Consider the following 17,461-nt stretch of genomic DNA (forward strand, 5'->3'; position numbering starts at 1 on the left):
TCACCCCAGGGAATTATGACCATACATGTAACCCACACAACCCTTCAAAATCTAGGTCCCAGAATAGCAGGGAAATGCGGGAAACAATACTAATACATTTGGATCCAATGTTCAGGGTGACTGGGAAAGAGCTGGGGACATTGCCAAGGCAGGGAGCTCCTCTTTCTGAAATAGCTGGGGACACCAAGCCAGCCATCCACTCTTCCTGCCCCATCTTTCCTCCTGATTCTTTCCTACTTTAGGAGCATTCTGGAGGCTCTGGGTCATTTTATGAGAGAGATCCAGGTCAGGAGTGGATTTACTGAGCGTGAGCATCCTAAGAGATTCATCACACTCATATTCCCCTCATCCCAGGGTGCTCCCCAGAGCATAGTGCTGGGTAGCCCTGGCCCAGCTGGGGAACTGCTCTGCATTGGGCTTCTCCCTCAACATCAGTGCTGTGGAGCAAGATGCAGCAACTGCTAGAGAACATTGCAAAAATTATGAAGTCCTGACCTGTTCCTCAGGGGTTTTATTTTCCTCATTGAAGGTGGGGCATTTCAGGGCACAAAGGGCACAGGCCAGAAAAGCTCCACAAGCACATAGCCCTGCACATCGCAGCTCAACCCAAAGCGCTGCAGTCAGCAGGGCTTTCTGCCAAGGAAATCCTACACCGAGCTCCCTCCTGGCCATCTCTGGTGGGCTGCCTGAAGGGACAGCAAAAACCCCAGTGTGCTTTCTTCCTGGGTAAAGCCGCCCCCGCTCTCCGAGGGCAAGCGTGTGCAAGCTCAGTGAGCACGTAATGGCTGCCATGCTCGTCTGCGGAGCCACCGCGCTGGGGGATCTTTCTCAGTGTTGCATGAAGGGCTTTGGGTTCCCTGGGGTATAAAAAGTGCTAGAGAAAACCTAGCCTTTCTCTTGTTCTTTTTCCTCACCTAAAATAAACTTCATACTCATCTGCTGGACTGGAATAGCCAAAACAGGTTGTACATCCCCAGTGGAGCTGCTCATTCCAACTCAGACAACCTTAGCCAGACCCCAAATCCTCACCCAGAGATCGTTAAAGAAAGCAAGCAGTGCCTACCTGCCCAGTCCTTTTCCCAGGGGTGGGGAGGGCAATGAGATGGAAGACTCTGAAGACCACCAGAGCAGGGTTGCTGTTTTTCCATGGGAATCAAGCTGAGGAATTCCCACGCCTTGCTATTTCCCAAAATTTCTCCTGCTGGCTGTCAGTTCTGGTACAGATTTGACAATTCCTACTGCAGGCTGACAGTGTTGTGTGGGAGAACACAGGAGACTTACTGAGACTGCCAAATTGCTAAACGTGTGATGGGGGTCTTTCCCTTCCTCCATGTGTCTGAGCCTTGGAGGGGAATGAGGAGAGCTTAAGTGGTGCAGAAGAGGGAGGATGGATTAAAAGCTGCCTCTGTCATTGACTTGTTCCATTCTTTGGATTATTTCCCTGGGGTTCTTGGGTATTTTTATTATTAATAACTAATAATAATTTCTATAAAGCCCTTTGCATCCTGAAGGACCCTAAAGCACACCACATACTTCATAAGCTAATTACCAGCTGCAAGCCTAATTCCTCTTTTGGTTGTGACCACATCTGCTGAAGGAGCAGCTCAGAGTCACACTAGATTTACACCAGTTTAACTGAGGACAGCATCTCCCTATAGATCCAGCTGGATATGTCAGAGATAAATGCAGTGTGGAGTTGGAAATGAAAGATTTGAATTGCCTTTTCTCCTCCTTCGTAATTTAAAAATGACTAAGGAAATTGCATTCAAAAAGCCTTGTGAGCACAGCATTACAATTGCAAGATCCACAGTTTGGACTTTGAGAACAGGCAAGCCCAAGTTGCCACTACTGTAGGTGCTCAGCCCCCATCTGAAGCAAGGCACTGTGCAGCTCGTGGCTGTGTTCCAGGCTGCACAGACCACTTTTCACTGCGTAAGGAGGCCTGGTTTTCCTTCTTTTCTTCCCTGGTAAATCCATGCCTGAGTGCTGTAACTTCCAGTCACCCCTAGAGCTGTGTTCTCACTGCTGACCCAAAAGATGACCTACTGTACAAAGTGAGCCTGGGTCTGTCCTCTGCTGCACACTTACAGGTCAGTTACACAGTTATGTCTGGGAAGAAAAATGCAACCCAGCAGGATCAGCTGAGTTATAAATTTTCTGACCCCTGGATTTCCTCTGCATAATTTTGGGGAGAAAGTAACCCACTTGACCTCTGGGTCTTTGAGTTCAAGTTCGAGACGGTCCAGTATTTATGTCCTCATCTGGCTGGGATGTTGTTTACATGCTTTGATTTCGGAGAGCTTGATGTTGTAACCCTATATGCAAAACCTGGCCTAGTTACAATATTGTTGCCATGATAGGGGAAAAAAAAAAAACAAAAACAAAATAAGCAAACAAAAAAGCACCCACCAAAAACAAAAGAGAGAAGTGACATCTCTTAATTACTCCTTTCATCCCATCCACCCCTTTCTTTCCAGGCTTGCATTAATATCTCACTTCCTCTGATATCTGGATGTGCAGTCATGGATGGGGATTGCCTGTGGTAGCTATGGAGCACCTCCTCTCCTCCCACACCTTATGCACATCATTTCTCTCTCACTGCAGATAATTGCATCACCCTTCCTGTCACTTGGCTCACAGTTGTAGTGTCACATTTGACTCGTTACACACACACACACAAATGTTCTTGCTACAAATTGCCAGATTTGGGGTTTTTTAATCCTCTGTAATAACTTGATTTCTCTCACTTGCCCTTTCTGTTTTGCTTGGACTTCTCCCCACGTTCTGATCAACTTCTGCCTTCACTTTTTCATCTTCCACCCCAGCAGCTCCAGCAATCCCGATCCGCTCTTGGAATGTAAACCCCAGCATCACGCTGTACCGCCTGAGCACAACTATTTACAAACACTTTCCTCAATTCTTCTTGTGGTTCCCAGCTCATTCAGTGATCAGTTCTGCCTCTTCTCAAAGCAAAGGAAACGGCTTTTGCTGACTCAGCTGACCTAGCTTGAAAACTCTGCAACAGAGCTTGGATGCCAGAAAGTTCATGGTGTGCCTACCTGGAGTGACACTAGTCACTCTAGCGGTTGTAGAAATAGTTTCTGACCTCTGTGTTGAGGAACAAGAGGTTTTGTCAATGCCTTACACATTTACTGAATCACACAGGAGAACACCAGTTAGAAAAAAGCAAATCATCTCGCTGACATATGGATGAACCCACAACATGCATTTGTTATATAGGCATATACAACATGTTTCTTCAATTCCAGAATGCCAGCACAGCAAGGAAGTGTGAGAAATACAATGTTAGGAGGAGGAAAGTTATCCACAGCTCTGGATGATTTAGATGAGCCTAATATATTTTTATGCTCAGTACTATTTTCAGAAGAAATTCAGCTCAGGTTTGATTCTGCCACAGTCTAGAACATGGAGGCAATTGTTCCTCAGAGATGTTTGTATGCAAAAAGGGGGTTTTGAATGATTGTTATTATTGCTGCACTGAGGTTTTTCATCCGTAACTCGGACAGATGTCTAGCAGTCCCTGAGAACCACCCACCCTCAATGTTTCAGTTTGTAAAGCTCCAAAGTGCTGGGTCTGTGTTAGCACCAAGCATGTTCAACAGCCTTTGCCCAATTCTCCCAGCCAATCCCACTCTCTGCTAGTGACAAAGCAGAGGAAAACCCGAGTGCTGGTGAGGATATTTTTGAAAGTTACATCCCTGGAAAAAGAGGGTGTTTTAAAATGGAAATCTTCATATAATCTTAATAATAGGTTTTGCTACCACTGCCTCTCTACCCACGTACGAGGAATAGCTACAGCCAGTTCTGAGGCAGTGTCTATCGGCTACTTAGCAGCGTTCGGGAGCGGGATGGGAAGGTGAGGCGGCTGCTGCCTCCAAGGAAAAATGCAAAGCGATTGAAGGCAGAGAGCAGGCGCAGGGTCCGGCCGTAATGCAGCGCGATCCCCATTCGTTCGCTGCTGCGGCTGCAGCGCCAGGCAAGCCAGGGTGCTGCGCGGGGACCGTGTGGGGGATGCTGAGATGTGATGGGGTTCTTCTGCACTCCCAGAGCATTGAGGCTCTGTGGGGGAGTAAGCCAAGCTGCCTGCAGCCACACACATACAGTTTTCTTCTGTCATTAGCCCTCTCTCCTTCACCGGGTGACTGCCGGGGAACGCTGCGGAGAACGAGGACAGAGTAACAGCTGAAAAAAGGCCGAACAGGAGCCTCAATAGTGGCTTGGAAGGGACTTCTCTCCCCAGTGCTCGGTGGCCGTTCACTCTGCCTCTCTCCTTTCACCTCATCATCTCTTCAGTGCTACCCTATACGAGCTTCTCCTACTTTTTCCTTCCTTGCCCATCTGTCTCTGCATTTCCTTTCCTGGTTATTTACAATCTCCTGACTAAACTCCTCTCCCCAGAACTGTTATTATCAAGCCATTTTACTGCTGTAGCTTTGGTCGTTGCTAATGCACTGTGATATACCCTTCCCTTCGTGCCCATCAAGGTAGCAATGGTTTGTAAGGCAGTGTTTGTACCATTTTTACTGCAGTAAACTCCCTTTATCATCTGATACTTGGCAACAGCTGTAATAAACATGATTATTAATAATAAGGTGAGGACAGCTGGTATAATGGTTCTGCCTTGTAGGCAAGGGGGATATTCTTTCATAACTGTAAGATCAATTTCTATTTTGCATCAGTTCTTTTACAAGCTTTTTCACCACAGTATCTGAATGATTTCCAGTGGCACATTAAGTGATGGGGCTTGATATCAGTCACATGTGGTTTGTTCTTTTATCCTCTCCCCAGGGAGAGAATTCTGTATGCAACATACTGGTTGTGTTGCTAAGGTTTTGTTTGGGTTTTTTAACATATGCACTGTTGCACATTTATCTTAGAGAAGACCACATCAAAGCAGGCACACACTGCATTTGCACCAATTTCTGATGGTCCTTTGCTCTCACAGGATCTCTGCTACTGTCCCAGGCTTACCCCATAGACCTCATTTGCTGCCCCACTGAGCTTCACCTTGTAGTGGAAAGTTCCTCTGTCCCTGAGAAGAGCTGTGGATTCTTTGGTCTTAAAATCACCCACAAATCAAAAGATATTGCCACTAGTACAGCATCCCTTGCCACTGTGAAGGGTCAGAACTGCCCGAGCATCACTTGCTCAAGCCCAGAAATGACCATCCCTTGTGGCACAACGGCTGCGTTTGCTGGTATAACCCTACACCCTGTAACCAAGACCTTTAAATGTGTACTGAGGCATGTGAAAAGATGGCCTAATTTTTGCAGGGTGCTATCTATGGAGAGATTCCCCTAGAGGAATAATGAGCACTTTTGAAAAGCCAGCCTTTCTTTTGGGTACATCAGCACAGGTGGGTAAAAGCAGATGCCCGCAAGCACTGTCTGTGCTCCCTGCCACTGTGCTCTTCATCAGCACTAAATCCCCCAAAACAATGAGTGTTCTTGTTCTTGGAAGGGTGGAGAGTAATCAAATTGCCTCTGAAGGGCTTTTCCTGTGCTTCCCTTGGCACCTCATGAAACCTCACTCCTTCCCCTTGAAGTCATGTCAGGCTGGGCATTAACAACTCGGTGTCACAAGTAGCATTTTTTGACAGGGACAGCAGGCCTCCTCTTCTGGTTTGGAAGCCCTTTGCCAAAACATGCAAGAAAGATATGCCAACAATTTGCCATGTAGCTGTGGAATTTGTATTCCCAGCCCAGAAGCTGGCTCTGAGCCCCATTTCACCACCTGGTACCTAACAGACTCCACTCAGAAACAGAGGCCTGGATCAGAAATAAATGTTTGTGTTTGTGTCTGACTACCCACCCTTCATGCACTGTTTCTCACATTTCTTTCATGAGTAGATAGTAAATATCAACCTGCAGCAAAGATTATTTCTGAGGCAAGAATCACAAGTGTGAATTTGGGAGAGCTTTCGCATGTAGGTAGCCTTCACATTTATCTGAGGGAAGGTCACACCAAAGTTGAGCATGCTATGTTTGAACTAGAAAGTGGGGATGATCCAGTGTATGATCACTGATGTATTTTCCTAAGGCAAGGAAATAGCCTTATTCCCATTTGGAATGAAAGCAGAGCAGGGTTAAGTGACTTTCCTAAAATGATCCAGGGAGTGTGTGGCAGAAAAGAGGTATTGAATCCTTGACCAGCACCAAGCCATCTTTCTGAGCTTTTAGAGACAACAGCTATATCCAGTCTCCTTTATTTATTTCTCTATAAGCCATCATGCCAAAACCTCAGCTAAATTAGAGAGTGAGACTGAAGGAAAGCTTTCAGTGGATTGCTTTTTTCCATAAATGGAAATATCACAAATCACTCCAGGAAAACAGGTCTTTCTGTTCTCATCCCTCTTTGTCTGCTTCTCTCCTTTTGGACGTCTTTTCCTCTGCCTCTGGCTCCCAGTTTTCAGATGTGCCGTCCTGACCATTTTAAAGTGTTCCTACCCTGCAGGAAGGGAGTAGCTTTTCATTCTTTGGAACTTACTATTTTGCAATGGATTGCACTCTGCAGGCAAGCAAGACTTCTGAAAGGGACAGAGCTGCACAAAGCAGCACAAAAATAAAACATATCACCAACACCAAGCCAGGTTCTCATTGGGGGTAACTTGGTCTGACTTGCTGCAGCAGAGCTGATGGCTGCCAGTAGTCCTGGATAGACAGCATGTACCCAAACAATGACCCAGCCACATTGGAGGTGGTATCTCTGAGGGCTGAACACACAGTTAGTGTGGATTTTCATGCATCTCAGGCAGGTTGTCTCTGCTCTTAATGACCCAGCTGGGGCAGCTTGTGTCCGGGTCCAGGCACTGGGGGAGTGTCTCTTGCAGCAGTCATAGTTCCTCCATACTACATCTCCCAAAGCTTAAGCAGGCAACAAGCAAGCAGTGAAGATCTCATCTAAGGACTCCTAGTAATACTCAGGGGACTTGAGGGCTGCTCTGTGATTTTTTTCACGGATTGGGCATCCCCAGCCTTTCTGTCCTGAGACAAGTCAGAGCTCCTCCCCGGCCCTTTCGCAGCCTGCACACCCCAGAGCAGGCTGCTTGAAGATGCCCACACCAATACACCAGGGAGATGGAGGTGGCTGCATGAATGAGAGAGACTGAGAAACAGGAGGAAGATCTGGTGGGTGAGCACAAGAAAGGATGAAGGGAGAACCTGAACTGTGCTGGGAGAGCTGCTGTGAGGAGGTGGAAGCACGTGGCTTAAGTCTCTCAGAGAGGCATGCAGGAGAAGCCAGAGAACTCAAAATCTGCCTGTTTCAGGGTTCACAGCATGGAATAGTTCTAGTTAGGAAGAACGAGAAGGGCAAAGGGACACAAGTACAGCAAAGACATTGCTCTTACTCTCTTGAGGGGCTCTCAGAGCCCTGCATGCCTTCCCAAAAAACAATTTGCTCTTGCACAGGTATTCGGGAGTATTAACTATAGGGTGGTACATGGCTCTTCCCTCCCTGGCTCCTCAAACTGCATATGCAGCATGGGAAAAGGCTGTTGTGTCAGACCTCAGCAGCACTGCCGAGTTGCTTCAGCTCTTTCCCTGTGTGTGGCCACCATGCTTCCACCAACACAGGTGCCAGGGAGGCTGCCGCACCATCTCAGCAGGCCACAGATGTCTGTCAGAGATTTGCCGAGTGACCTTGGCAGAAGAGGTGGCAGCATGACCTTCCCTGCACCGAGTGGGCTTCTCAACCGCCACCATTCATCACTCACCTACTCCATGTACTTGCACAGCTGCTGGCACCAGTGCACCCACACCATGCCCTCTTTAACACATGCCCATACAGCATGAGGCAGAGGAGTGCTGTCACCCCCATTTTACAGGCTGGGACTCTAAGGCAGAGAGAAGAAGCTGTTTTAACAGCATGCCTGTGGCAGAGCAAAAACTGAATCTTGTTCTCTTATATTCCCAGTTAGCGCATTAATGACCTAAATTCTGCATCCTTTCCCCATCCATTGCCCAGAGGAGCTGGGAGGCATTGGAGTAGAGGGTGTGGTAGCACAGGCAGATAGTCAGCATCCAGAGTCACAGCACCCTGTGCTGAGCACAGACAAAGTGGGGCTCAAGTGGAACCAGTGCTGCCCACTCTGCCCTTACCAACCCTGGCAGAGTTGAGCCAGGGCAGGGGATCAGCCTTCCACAGCGTATCAGGCTGCCATGAGGAGCAGCTCCTCAATGCCATGGCATTTTAAGCAAGTCAAGTCTGGACATTTTAATAGCCAAGCACCCTGCTGAGCCACATCAGCAAGGCCTTTTGGACATTCAGTACCAGGAGCAGATTTTCAAAGAGCCTCCATGTCCCCTCACCCTGCCTGAGCAACTGAACCTCTAACCTGCTATCCCACATGAGTCCATATAAAAGACACCCTGCACAAGGTGCAGCACATTTCCCAAACAGCTATAGCAAGAAATGGAGCAGGGCAGAGGGAGAAAAGAGGAAGCAGGGAAAAGAGGGCACAGTGTGAGAGATTTTCCAGATGTAGTACCTCTTCCCTTCTTGGCTGATTCCATCTGGGGGGCTCTGGCTTTGCACCAGGAGCCTTTGCTGGGAGGTGCATGCAGGCTCTGCTTACTCCCCCAGTATGTGTGGACAGGAGGTGCTCAGTGCTCAGGATATGCTGGGCAAAAAAGATGAAATCTGAGGCTGAATATTTCCTTGGTGCCTTGGAGAGTGGCAGTGTTCCTGTGCACTGTGCATCAGTGACTTCAGCCAAGGAACCAGAGTGATGAGCTACTTGTCTGTCATGGGTGGATGTTCTACAGCAGTCATGGGCAAGCAAGGGAAAAGAGCCCCATGGATATTTAAATGGGCAAATAGAAGGGTGGGAGTGCAGAAATGGAATTTGCTTGGCTATGAAGCCTTCCTTCTGGAAGAGCCATGGCTGAGAAGCAGACATTTCTTGAATGAGATAATAACTGGATTGGGGGTGAGTGATTAATAGCCTCCTTTCATAACTCACAGTTTCAATGTGGGAATAACACTTCAGAGGTACCTGGAGAAGCTTTGTTCCTACTTTCTTCTCCTGTTACTTACCTCTTACATGCACACACACTCCTTTCTGCTGTCTCCAGCTCCTTCATGGAAGCTCTTTGAACTAGTTAAAGGCAATAGGTATCTCAGAAGCATCAGACACAAGCCAACTGGATGTAGAAGGAATTGAGCTTGGGGGCTGACCTAGAGGGACTCACCTGCCTGCTTTCTACATTTATTTGCTCAGCACTGCCTCTCAACACATCCATAACCTTGCTCCAGTAAGGTTGGCCTCAGGAAGAGACTCAGGGGACAGCCTTTGAGCTAGGTCCTTCTTCCAGCTTTTCTCAAATATCTAAAAGATAATTGGAATTCATCTGGAATAAACCTTCTGAGACATGACTCGAGGACCTGACACGGTCCCTGCAGGTCTCAGCCTAGGCAGAGTTTGCCTAGAAGAGCTCTACATTCCCCACAAGCAACCCTTCCCAGATGCAGCAATCATAACTGTGCTGGCTTCATTTTCCCCTTGCCCTGCATGCCCAGCTGGTCCAGTGTCTGGGCTCAGGGCCAAGGTGGCAGGTGGCTTTCCCATGTTGCCACAGCATTTGTCACTCTCCAGAATTGGACTCCAAAGTCTTCCTTTGAGGGATCAGTCAGCCTGAGCCACATCAGTGGCTGACCTTTGGTGAAGGGGCCCATGGGATCACTATGCCTGTCCATGCACCTTATGCAGACACTGCATTCCTCCCTTCTGGACCAATTATGTTAATCAGTTCTATGTTAATGGCCAGCCGGTGCAAGAGCCCAGGGGAAATACAAGGCAAAGGATGAGAAAAAGAATGGGGGGAACTCCAGGAGATATGATGAAACTGCCTTCTACATGACTACTCCTTTGAGATTCTAGTCAACCAGTGGTCATGGTGATTACATGGATTGAGCATTACCTCTCTGATATGGTATTTCTGATTTCAAGAGGAGAGAGACATGAATGATGAAAATAAGAGGCTGGTAAGCGTCCTAGATGGCAAAAGACTGGCCTTCTGCTGGGAAGGTTTTGCTGGTTATGGAGCATGTGAAAAAGGATGTCCCATGACTAAATCCATCAGAAGGCCCTGTACATGGACCAGTCCAGTTTCCCTCACTTGTGGCAGAAGATTTCGCTCCTCCAGTTCCAAGGGTGTTTTGCTGCAGAGCTGCATACACACACTTCCACCAAGCTTCTTGCAGCCTTAGTCTGTGAGAGAAAACAAGAGGAGGCCTGATAAAAGTATGCAAAACAAGCAGTCATAGGGAGAAAGTCAATTAAGAGGTTTTGTTTTCCTTGTACCACACCAGAACGATGGGATACATCCTGCCAATGAAATGAATAGGCAGCAAATTCACAGCTGAGAGAAGCAAACACTTCTCCACCCAAACCTGATCACCCCACTGTGCACAGTGCTGCTGGGATCCATCAAGGCCACAAAAGGTGCAACACAAACACCCACAATCACACTGGTCAATGCTGAAGGAAGGAACCCTGACCCTCGTCTTTGCAGCATGTCCCAGCCCCTGGCTCCTCTTCTCATTCCACATCCCTCAGAGGCAGGCAGTGCCATCTGCAGCAGGAGTCAGATCTGCTGACCAAAACCTCCGGTGCTTTCCATCACCGAGCAAAGGGTGCTGGGCTAGATGGTCATCAGACTGGATAGAGAGAGCAAATCAGAGGGAGATATGTGTGCAAGTGTGCAAGAAATGCACTCGGGCATTTAACGGGCATCCATACACGAGCAGGTCTGCTGCCCGGGAGGAAGGTAGGGCGGGTACAAAGGGCAACACAGAGGGCAGCTGTTCCTGAGAGGCAGGGTTTGGTGTTCTCATTTGTTCTTTTTTTCTCTTGTTCCCTAGGGAATTTTAAAGGTCTGTGTAAGCAAATCGATCACTTCCCTGAGGATGCAGATTATGAAGCCGATACAGCAGAATATTTCCTCCGTAAGTCCGCAGGCTCTTCTCCTTGCAGTGGCTCATAGGTGGTAGCGTCGGGTGCCTTCTGCTTTCTAAAGGTAGGGTGGTGGAGATGCTGGGACCTATGAGGCTCAGCATGCCCGAGGAAGTGACCCCAGAGTCTCATCAGCCCCTCTCACCTCTCTGGGACCCCGTTCAGTGCAAGCTGCAAATTCATAGTAACAACCAGTGTCATTTTTTAGTAATGACCATTGACTATGTTATAAATCCAGAGTCTTAATTCAAATCCATTGGAGAGCTGCTGAGTGGTCATAAGGTCAGGACTGAGCTAGCTGGGACAGTGTGAGCGTTTGTGTGTCTGTAAGTGTGTGTGTGTGTCTGTGTGTGTGTGTGTGTTTCTGCACCCTCCTAAAGCAGAGGAATTTTCTATTTCCCTCTCTGATACTCAAGTTGCATCAGATTGAAAAAATTAGCTGGACTATGTCCAAGAAGCACCTATTTCTGTCTTCATCTTTCCCCAAACACCACTTGCCTCCAGAGACCACAGATCTGATCTTTCATGGCTTTAGTGATTCTAGTGATGAGAACGGCAAGCAGGAATAAGAACAGTCAAAGCCCTTTGCAAAATAGACCTGGTGTTCACACAGAGCCCCCAGGAGAGGTGCTGTACCCCAGGCACATGGTGTCTCTGTAAAGAAGCCTAATCTGAGCTCTGAGTCCAGCGTGGAACATGCAGGTGAAGATCATGCCACTTTTAACATGGGGACAGGGAAGGCAGCGTGGCGAGCAGGGCGGATGCACATCATGTGTTGCCCTCCCTGAACTCAAGTCCATATTTCACATTTGCCCCAGAAGCAGGAGTCTGCTGGTCTTTTAGCACAGCTGAAAAGGGATCACTCCTCTACTTATGTCCCCCCATTGATATCCTGCCTTCTCTCCACAAGCCCAAAGCCTTTTGACACCAGGAGAAGAGATCTTCTCCCTTCAGAAATCTGAGATAAGAGCTTTTGACCTCCCAAGGTTAAGCATCAGAGGTCTGCAAAGGCCGGGAGTCTTTCAGAATATCTCCTTGTTATCTGGGTGTGCTCCAAGCCAGATGTGGAGAACCAGCCCTGCGGCAGGGATGAAAGAGGTAATTTAAATTCTGTGAGGCTCATTTGTATGTGAAAAGAGGTGGATCTTATGCTGCTTCCTCTTGGTTTCTCAAACAGTTCTTCATCCACTGTAAATTGTAAATAACCCAGGGAGATTGCTTCTTTCAGATGCCTTTCTGCAGCATCGATCTCTTAATCGCTGCGTAGCCTCTGAACAACAGAGCTGAAGACTAGGGTTTGATCCAGTTTGGCACCGTGACTGTGCAGGTTGCCTCTGAGGCAGCTCTTGCAGAGCTATTTGGGAGCGAGGAAGCTGCTTGCAGCATCAGCTGCACTTCAGAAAAAAAGAGTTGGGGGAAGGGGGTGAACATCTCAAGAAGGATGTGGCTGCTCCCTCAGAGTGAACAAGATCTGAAGACAAAAATTGGCTTAGCATCAGGACCTGAGGGTGTCCCCAGGATAGAGCCCTCCTTAAGAAGAAGTCAGGTTCAAAGAGAGATTTGGCAAATCAATAAAGAACTATTGGGTCATTCCTGAGGGAAATGGGATTTCTGCTGGCTTAGACCTAACTGGAGAGGGACCCCACTGAACAGCTTCTTCCCAGGACTACTGTTCATCTGGAGTCCCTTGAGTGCTGTGCATGGGCAATGCCTGGTGATACGGGCAAGAACAGCTAGGAAGTGGTACATTAGAATCAGACTAGGTGATTCTCTCATTTGAGGGACCAGGATGATTGCAGAGTAGCATTCATGGCCTGGCTAGAAGGGCTTAGACTCTGTTTCTGCCAGCCATCCACTGAAGATGTCTTAGGCTTTTAGAAATCAAATGCCTATTGTCAGAGAGGAAGCAGAAGCATCCCTGCATTTCTTTGCTAGAAAACACTCAAGGTAGAGAATGGACAGATGATACAAGGGTGCATTCAAACACCATCAGGAGACCTCTTCCCTTTAGACCAAAGGCTCTGGACTTAAGACTGGATAAGATTCTGCCTCTCTTTTGCTGACATGGTCTTCCTGAGGGGCAGAATGCAGGGGCTGAGCAAGGCTGCTGTCCTTCTCCATCACATAATGCCTGCAGCTGCTCATGTCAGCCAGCAACTTTGTGTTCTCCCAACAGACATGAATTTCAGAATTAAGACCCAGATAGAACTGATGTGGTCAGGGCCAGGCTGTGGGACTGACCAACCATTTCTCTAGAAATCCTTTGAACAGCAGATGCCTGCTTGATGTTTGCTTACTGCCATTTAAGCTTCACATTGTCAAATCCCTCCTTGCTTTCCAGAAGCTATTAAGATGGTTATTATCACTATCCTGTTCCCTGAAACACAGCCAGGCAGAACTGGAAAGCAAGCAAGAGAGGTTTCTCCCTGCCTTTTGCATTTCCCATGCACAAGCAGTGGGCTAGAGTCCCCCTCAAGGAGATGATTCCTTGTGCCTGGTAGGATCCTGATGCCAACAGGGTCTTTGAAGCATGGTCTTTGAAGCCCACTTAGGAAAAAGTCCTCTGCTTGCTTTATAGGATTCATTCTTACAGGCAAGGAGGGATTAGCTTTCATCTCCCCTCCCAGAGATTTGTTCAAGAAGCATAATTGCACCAACTGATGTGATATCTTTCTTTGTCAAGCAAGGCTTCATCTCATACTTTAATGGCTTCTTTTCTCTTGGGAAGGGAGGAAGGAAGGTATTTCCCACTCTGAAAATACGAATATTGGCAACATGAACTCAGGCAGACTGTTGATACCCACTGAACAGCCCCCGAGCAGCGTGTGCGTGTGCGTGTGCGTGGGTGCGCGTATTACACAGCCCTGGCCTGTTCCCTGCGTGACTATGAGAGAGTCCCCCCAGAAGCTGTGGGGTATGTTTTCATGTGCCTCTGAGCACACACATGCATCTGTGCCATTGCCCTCTGCTGGCTGAGCTCTTCACGTATCGACCGATGGAGAGCTTGCGTGTGTGGGAGCTGGCACATCCAGACCGTGCCTGCCCTCTGGAAGGAGCCCAGCTGTTTAATCACTCGGACAGGCCCCGCGTTTCAGCATGCAGGGCTGGGACTTGCACTTCTCGGTCCTCGCTGCAGCCGCAGAGCAGTCTATGGCACCAGTAGCTCCTTCTCAGCCCTTAAATAAATAAATAAATAAATAAATCTCTCCTTGAGATGCTTGTGCCCTTTCGGGAGGATTCGAGATTGAGCAGCTCCACAGGAAGCATTTGGGTTGCTGCTCTTTGAAGAGCAGGCTTGAGTGGCAGCACCCTGCAGGAGGAGAAGACAGATGGTGCCAGGGCTCCCACTCCAGCACACAGTCCCCCAAAAAGCGGGGGAAAAGACAGCATGAGCAGAGACAGGAAGCACAGGCAGGTTCCCAACTTAGCACCAGCCCTGCAGCCCCCAGCCCTGCAGCCTCCTCCTCCTCCTCACACTGGACCAGCAGCTTTGCAGCAGCAGCAGAGCCAAGGCACAAGAGAGTTGCTTCAGACTGCTCTCTTTGACACACTTTGTTTCTCTCTCGCTCCCTCCCTCCACCCCCTGATGCCTTTATTCCTCCTTGAATTATTCCACACCCCACCCTGCCCATCACCCTCTGTTTCTCCCCTTTGCCCCCACCCACAAAACGTGCTCGCATTTCTCCATCCCCTCACCCTGCCACCATTTCCATGCTTCTTTTTCCTTTTTCTTACACCTGTGTTGTTCTTTCTGTCCCTCTCCTTCTCTCCTCTGCAGGGGCTGTTAGAGCCTCTAGTATTTTCCCAATCCTGAGTGTGATTCTGCTTTTCATGGGTGGACTCTGCATTGCAGCCAGCGAGTTCTACAAAACCCGACACAACATCATCCTCAGTGCCGGCATCTTCTTCGTGTCTGCAGGTAAAGGGACGCACCAGGACCTGATGCCCCAGAGATGGGCTCTGGGAGGTGGAGGGGGGCTGCCCAACTAGGGCAACCTGCAGAGGTAGAGTTGCCTAGGCAGGACTGCATGCATTTCTCTTGCCTGATGGGCTTTATTCAGGGTGAAAGCAGCCCAAGGATGCCTCTCTGCCCTGCCTGCAGTCTGGGCAGAGGCAGGCAGCAGTGCCCTGCAGGCAGGGGCTTTCCTGCTGCTTGGGGGCTGCTGGAGAGAGGGAGTTTCCCTACTTCCAGCATCTCTCAGAGACCAGTGAGGATGTGGCAGGCATGTGAGGAGGGTCTTGTTTAGCTTTCCCAAGGAAAGCTGCCCCTGGGGAGAGGACAGGTGGCTTGGTGCCCTCCCTTCCCCACATCCTGGAGGCAGGGGCTCAAGTGCATGGCCCCCCAGTGGCCACGTGTGACCTTCTTGACATCTCTCTCTTTCTTTTCTGCTGGCCGGCTGGCAGGTCTGAGTAATATAATTGGCATCATCGTATACATATCAGCCAACGCTGGAGACCCCTCCAAGAGTGACTCCAAGAAGAACAGCTACTCCTACGGCTGGTCCTTCTACTTCGGGGCCCTGTCCTTCATTATAGCCGAGATGGTGGGAGTGCTGGCCGTCCACATGTTCATAGACCGGCACAAACAGCTGCGCGCCAACGCTCGTGCCACGGACTACCTCCAGTCCTCCGCCATCACCCGCATCCCCAGCTACCGGTACCGCTATCAGAGACGCAGCCGCTCCAGCTCCCGCTCCACTGAGCCTTCACACTCCAGGGATGCCTCTCCCGTTGGGATCAAAGGGTTCAATACCCTCCCATCAACAGAGATCTCGATGTATACCCTGACCAGGGACCCGCTGAAGGCAAGCACCACCCCCACCGCTACCTACAACTCCGACAGGGATAACAGTTTCCTCCAGGTTCACAACTGTATCCAGAAAGAGAATAAGGACTCTATCCACACCAACACAGCCAACCGCCGGACCACCCCGGTATGAAGCTGTCACCATGAGCTGAAAATGGGGCAGGAGCGGGCAGGAGGAGAAGGGGTGGGCTGCGGGATGGGGAGGGTGGAAGGGGCAGGGGCCAGCAGGGGGGTGGGAAGGAAGAGGTGGATGTGCCCCTTTGCAGGGGGAGGGGGGGTGGGGGTGGGGAACCTTCCCAATTCAAAAAAAAAAAAAAACAAAAAATAAAAAAAAAAAGAAAAAAAAAAGGAAAAAATCTATTAAAAAAAACCAAAAAGACAAAAAAAAAAACCCCACCCCACCACCAACCAAAAAAACCTAAACAAACAAGCAGATAAGCAAACAAGCAAGTGAACAAACAAACAAACAAAGAAACAAACAAATGCAAATGAAAAGGAAACATGAGGAAAGAGACAACAGTTTAAAAAAAAAAATCCTTCCAAAAAAAAAAAAAGTAAAAGAAAAAAGAAAAAAAAAAGAAAAAAAACTTTAAAATCAAGAGAAAGAGATTTAAAAATAGAAATAAATTTAAAAGAAAATGCATGATTTCCCATGTACCATTATTTTAACATTTAATAAAAAAAAAAAAACAGACTTTAAAATAAAAGGGAACGAAGGGGGAAAAAAATAAAAACCCAAACAATTGACAATAAATCGAGTGGGAGGAGGAAGAGGCAGCTCTTTGGATTTTGGGAGGCTTTACTCTTTAATTTTATGGTTTGTTTCCCACATACCTTTACCCAGCACCAGCTCCCCGGGGGACAGGGCATGGGGTTTTGGCTGGTAGCAGCTTTGGTGTCCTTGGACCGGTTATGGAGGATCCCTGAGGTCAACCTCAACCCGTTCCGTTCCCTGTGGGGATCTGCTCCATTCCCCCAGGATCTGTGGGGATCTGCTCATGCCCCCGCAGGTGTGTAGGGGTTAAAAGTGACTCCTGTGCAGGAGCTGATGCTGAGTCACCCCTCCACAGTGTCCCCGGGGCGGGGGGGAGGGGGTCCCTGCTTCCTCAGCCCTGGGGACCCTGGGGTTAACAGTGACAGTGCAAAAAGCAAACAGACACAGTAAATAAAGATATACACACAGAGACAAAAACAAAAAAAAAAAAAAGGACAAAAAAAGGTTTCTTAAAAGTGGCAATTTTTTTAATAAAACAACAGCTATAAATAAATGTAAATATAATAAGTGGATTTACTTGCAAGAAAAACAGATAGTATTTTTTTCTTTTCATTTTTGTTTTCTCCAACTTTAAACTGTGAAATTAAAAAAAAAAGGGAAAAAGGCAGCAGGAAGCAGGGTGGGAGGTGCAGGCAGAGGGTGGGGGGCTGGTGGGGTGAACCAGGGCTCTCTCATCTCTTCAGGAGGCTGCTGCTGTGGTGGGGTCGGGACACGGGAGGCCAAAGCTGAGGGCGGTGTGAGGTGGGGTGGGGGTGGGACTTGTGCACACGTGGCCATGCTCACACATAGACACCCAGGTGCGTGCACGCTCTCCTGTGAATACTCCAGAGGTTCCCCAGGGCAGCTGCGTGTCCCCCCAAACTGCCCAGATCCCCTTAGGTCCTACCACTGGGGCTGCAGCCAT

At 48.6% G+C, this 17,461-nt stretch overlaps 1 protein-coding gene across 2 annotated transcripts in view; it reads left to right on the forward strand.

The window, feature by feature from the left end:
* CACNG2 (calcium voltage-gated channel auxiliary subunit gamma 2) overlaps nt 1-15,972 on the forward strand; it is a 53,641-nt gene extending 37,669 nt beyond the window's left edge. For both annotated transcript variants that reach the window (XM_009902590.2, XM_054168015.1), the window contains 3 exons: nt 10,885-10,968; nt 14,754-14,894; nt 15,380-15,972. In XM_009902590.2, the coding sequence (XP_009900892.2) occupies nt 10,885-10,968; nt 14,754-14,894; nt 15,380-15,915 (761 nt within the window). In that variant the 3' untranslated portion in view covers nt 15,916-15,972. The remainder of the gene's footprint in view (nt 1-10,884; nt 10,969-14,753; nt 14,895-15,379) is intronic.
* The last annotated feature ends 1,489 nt before the right edge of the window (nt 15,973-17,461 follow it).

Source organism: Dryobates pubescens, chromosome 15 (genome assembly GCF_014839835.1).
Source record: "Dryobates pubescens isolate bDryPub1 chromosome 15, bDryPub1.pri, whole genome shotgun sequence".
NCBI classification, from domain to species: Eukaryota; Metazoa; Chordata; class Aves; order Piciformes; family Picidae; genus Dryobates; species Dryobates pubescens.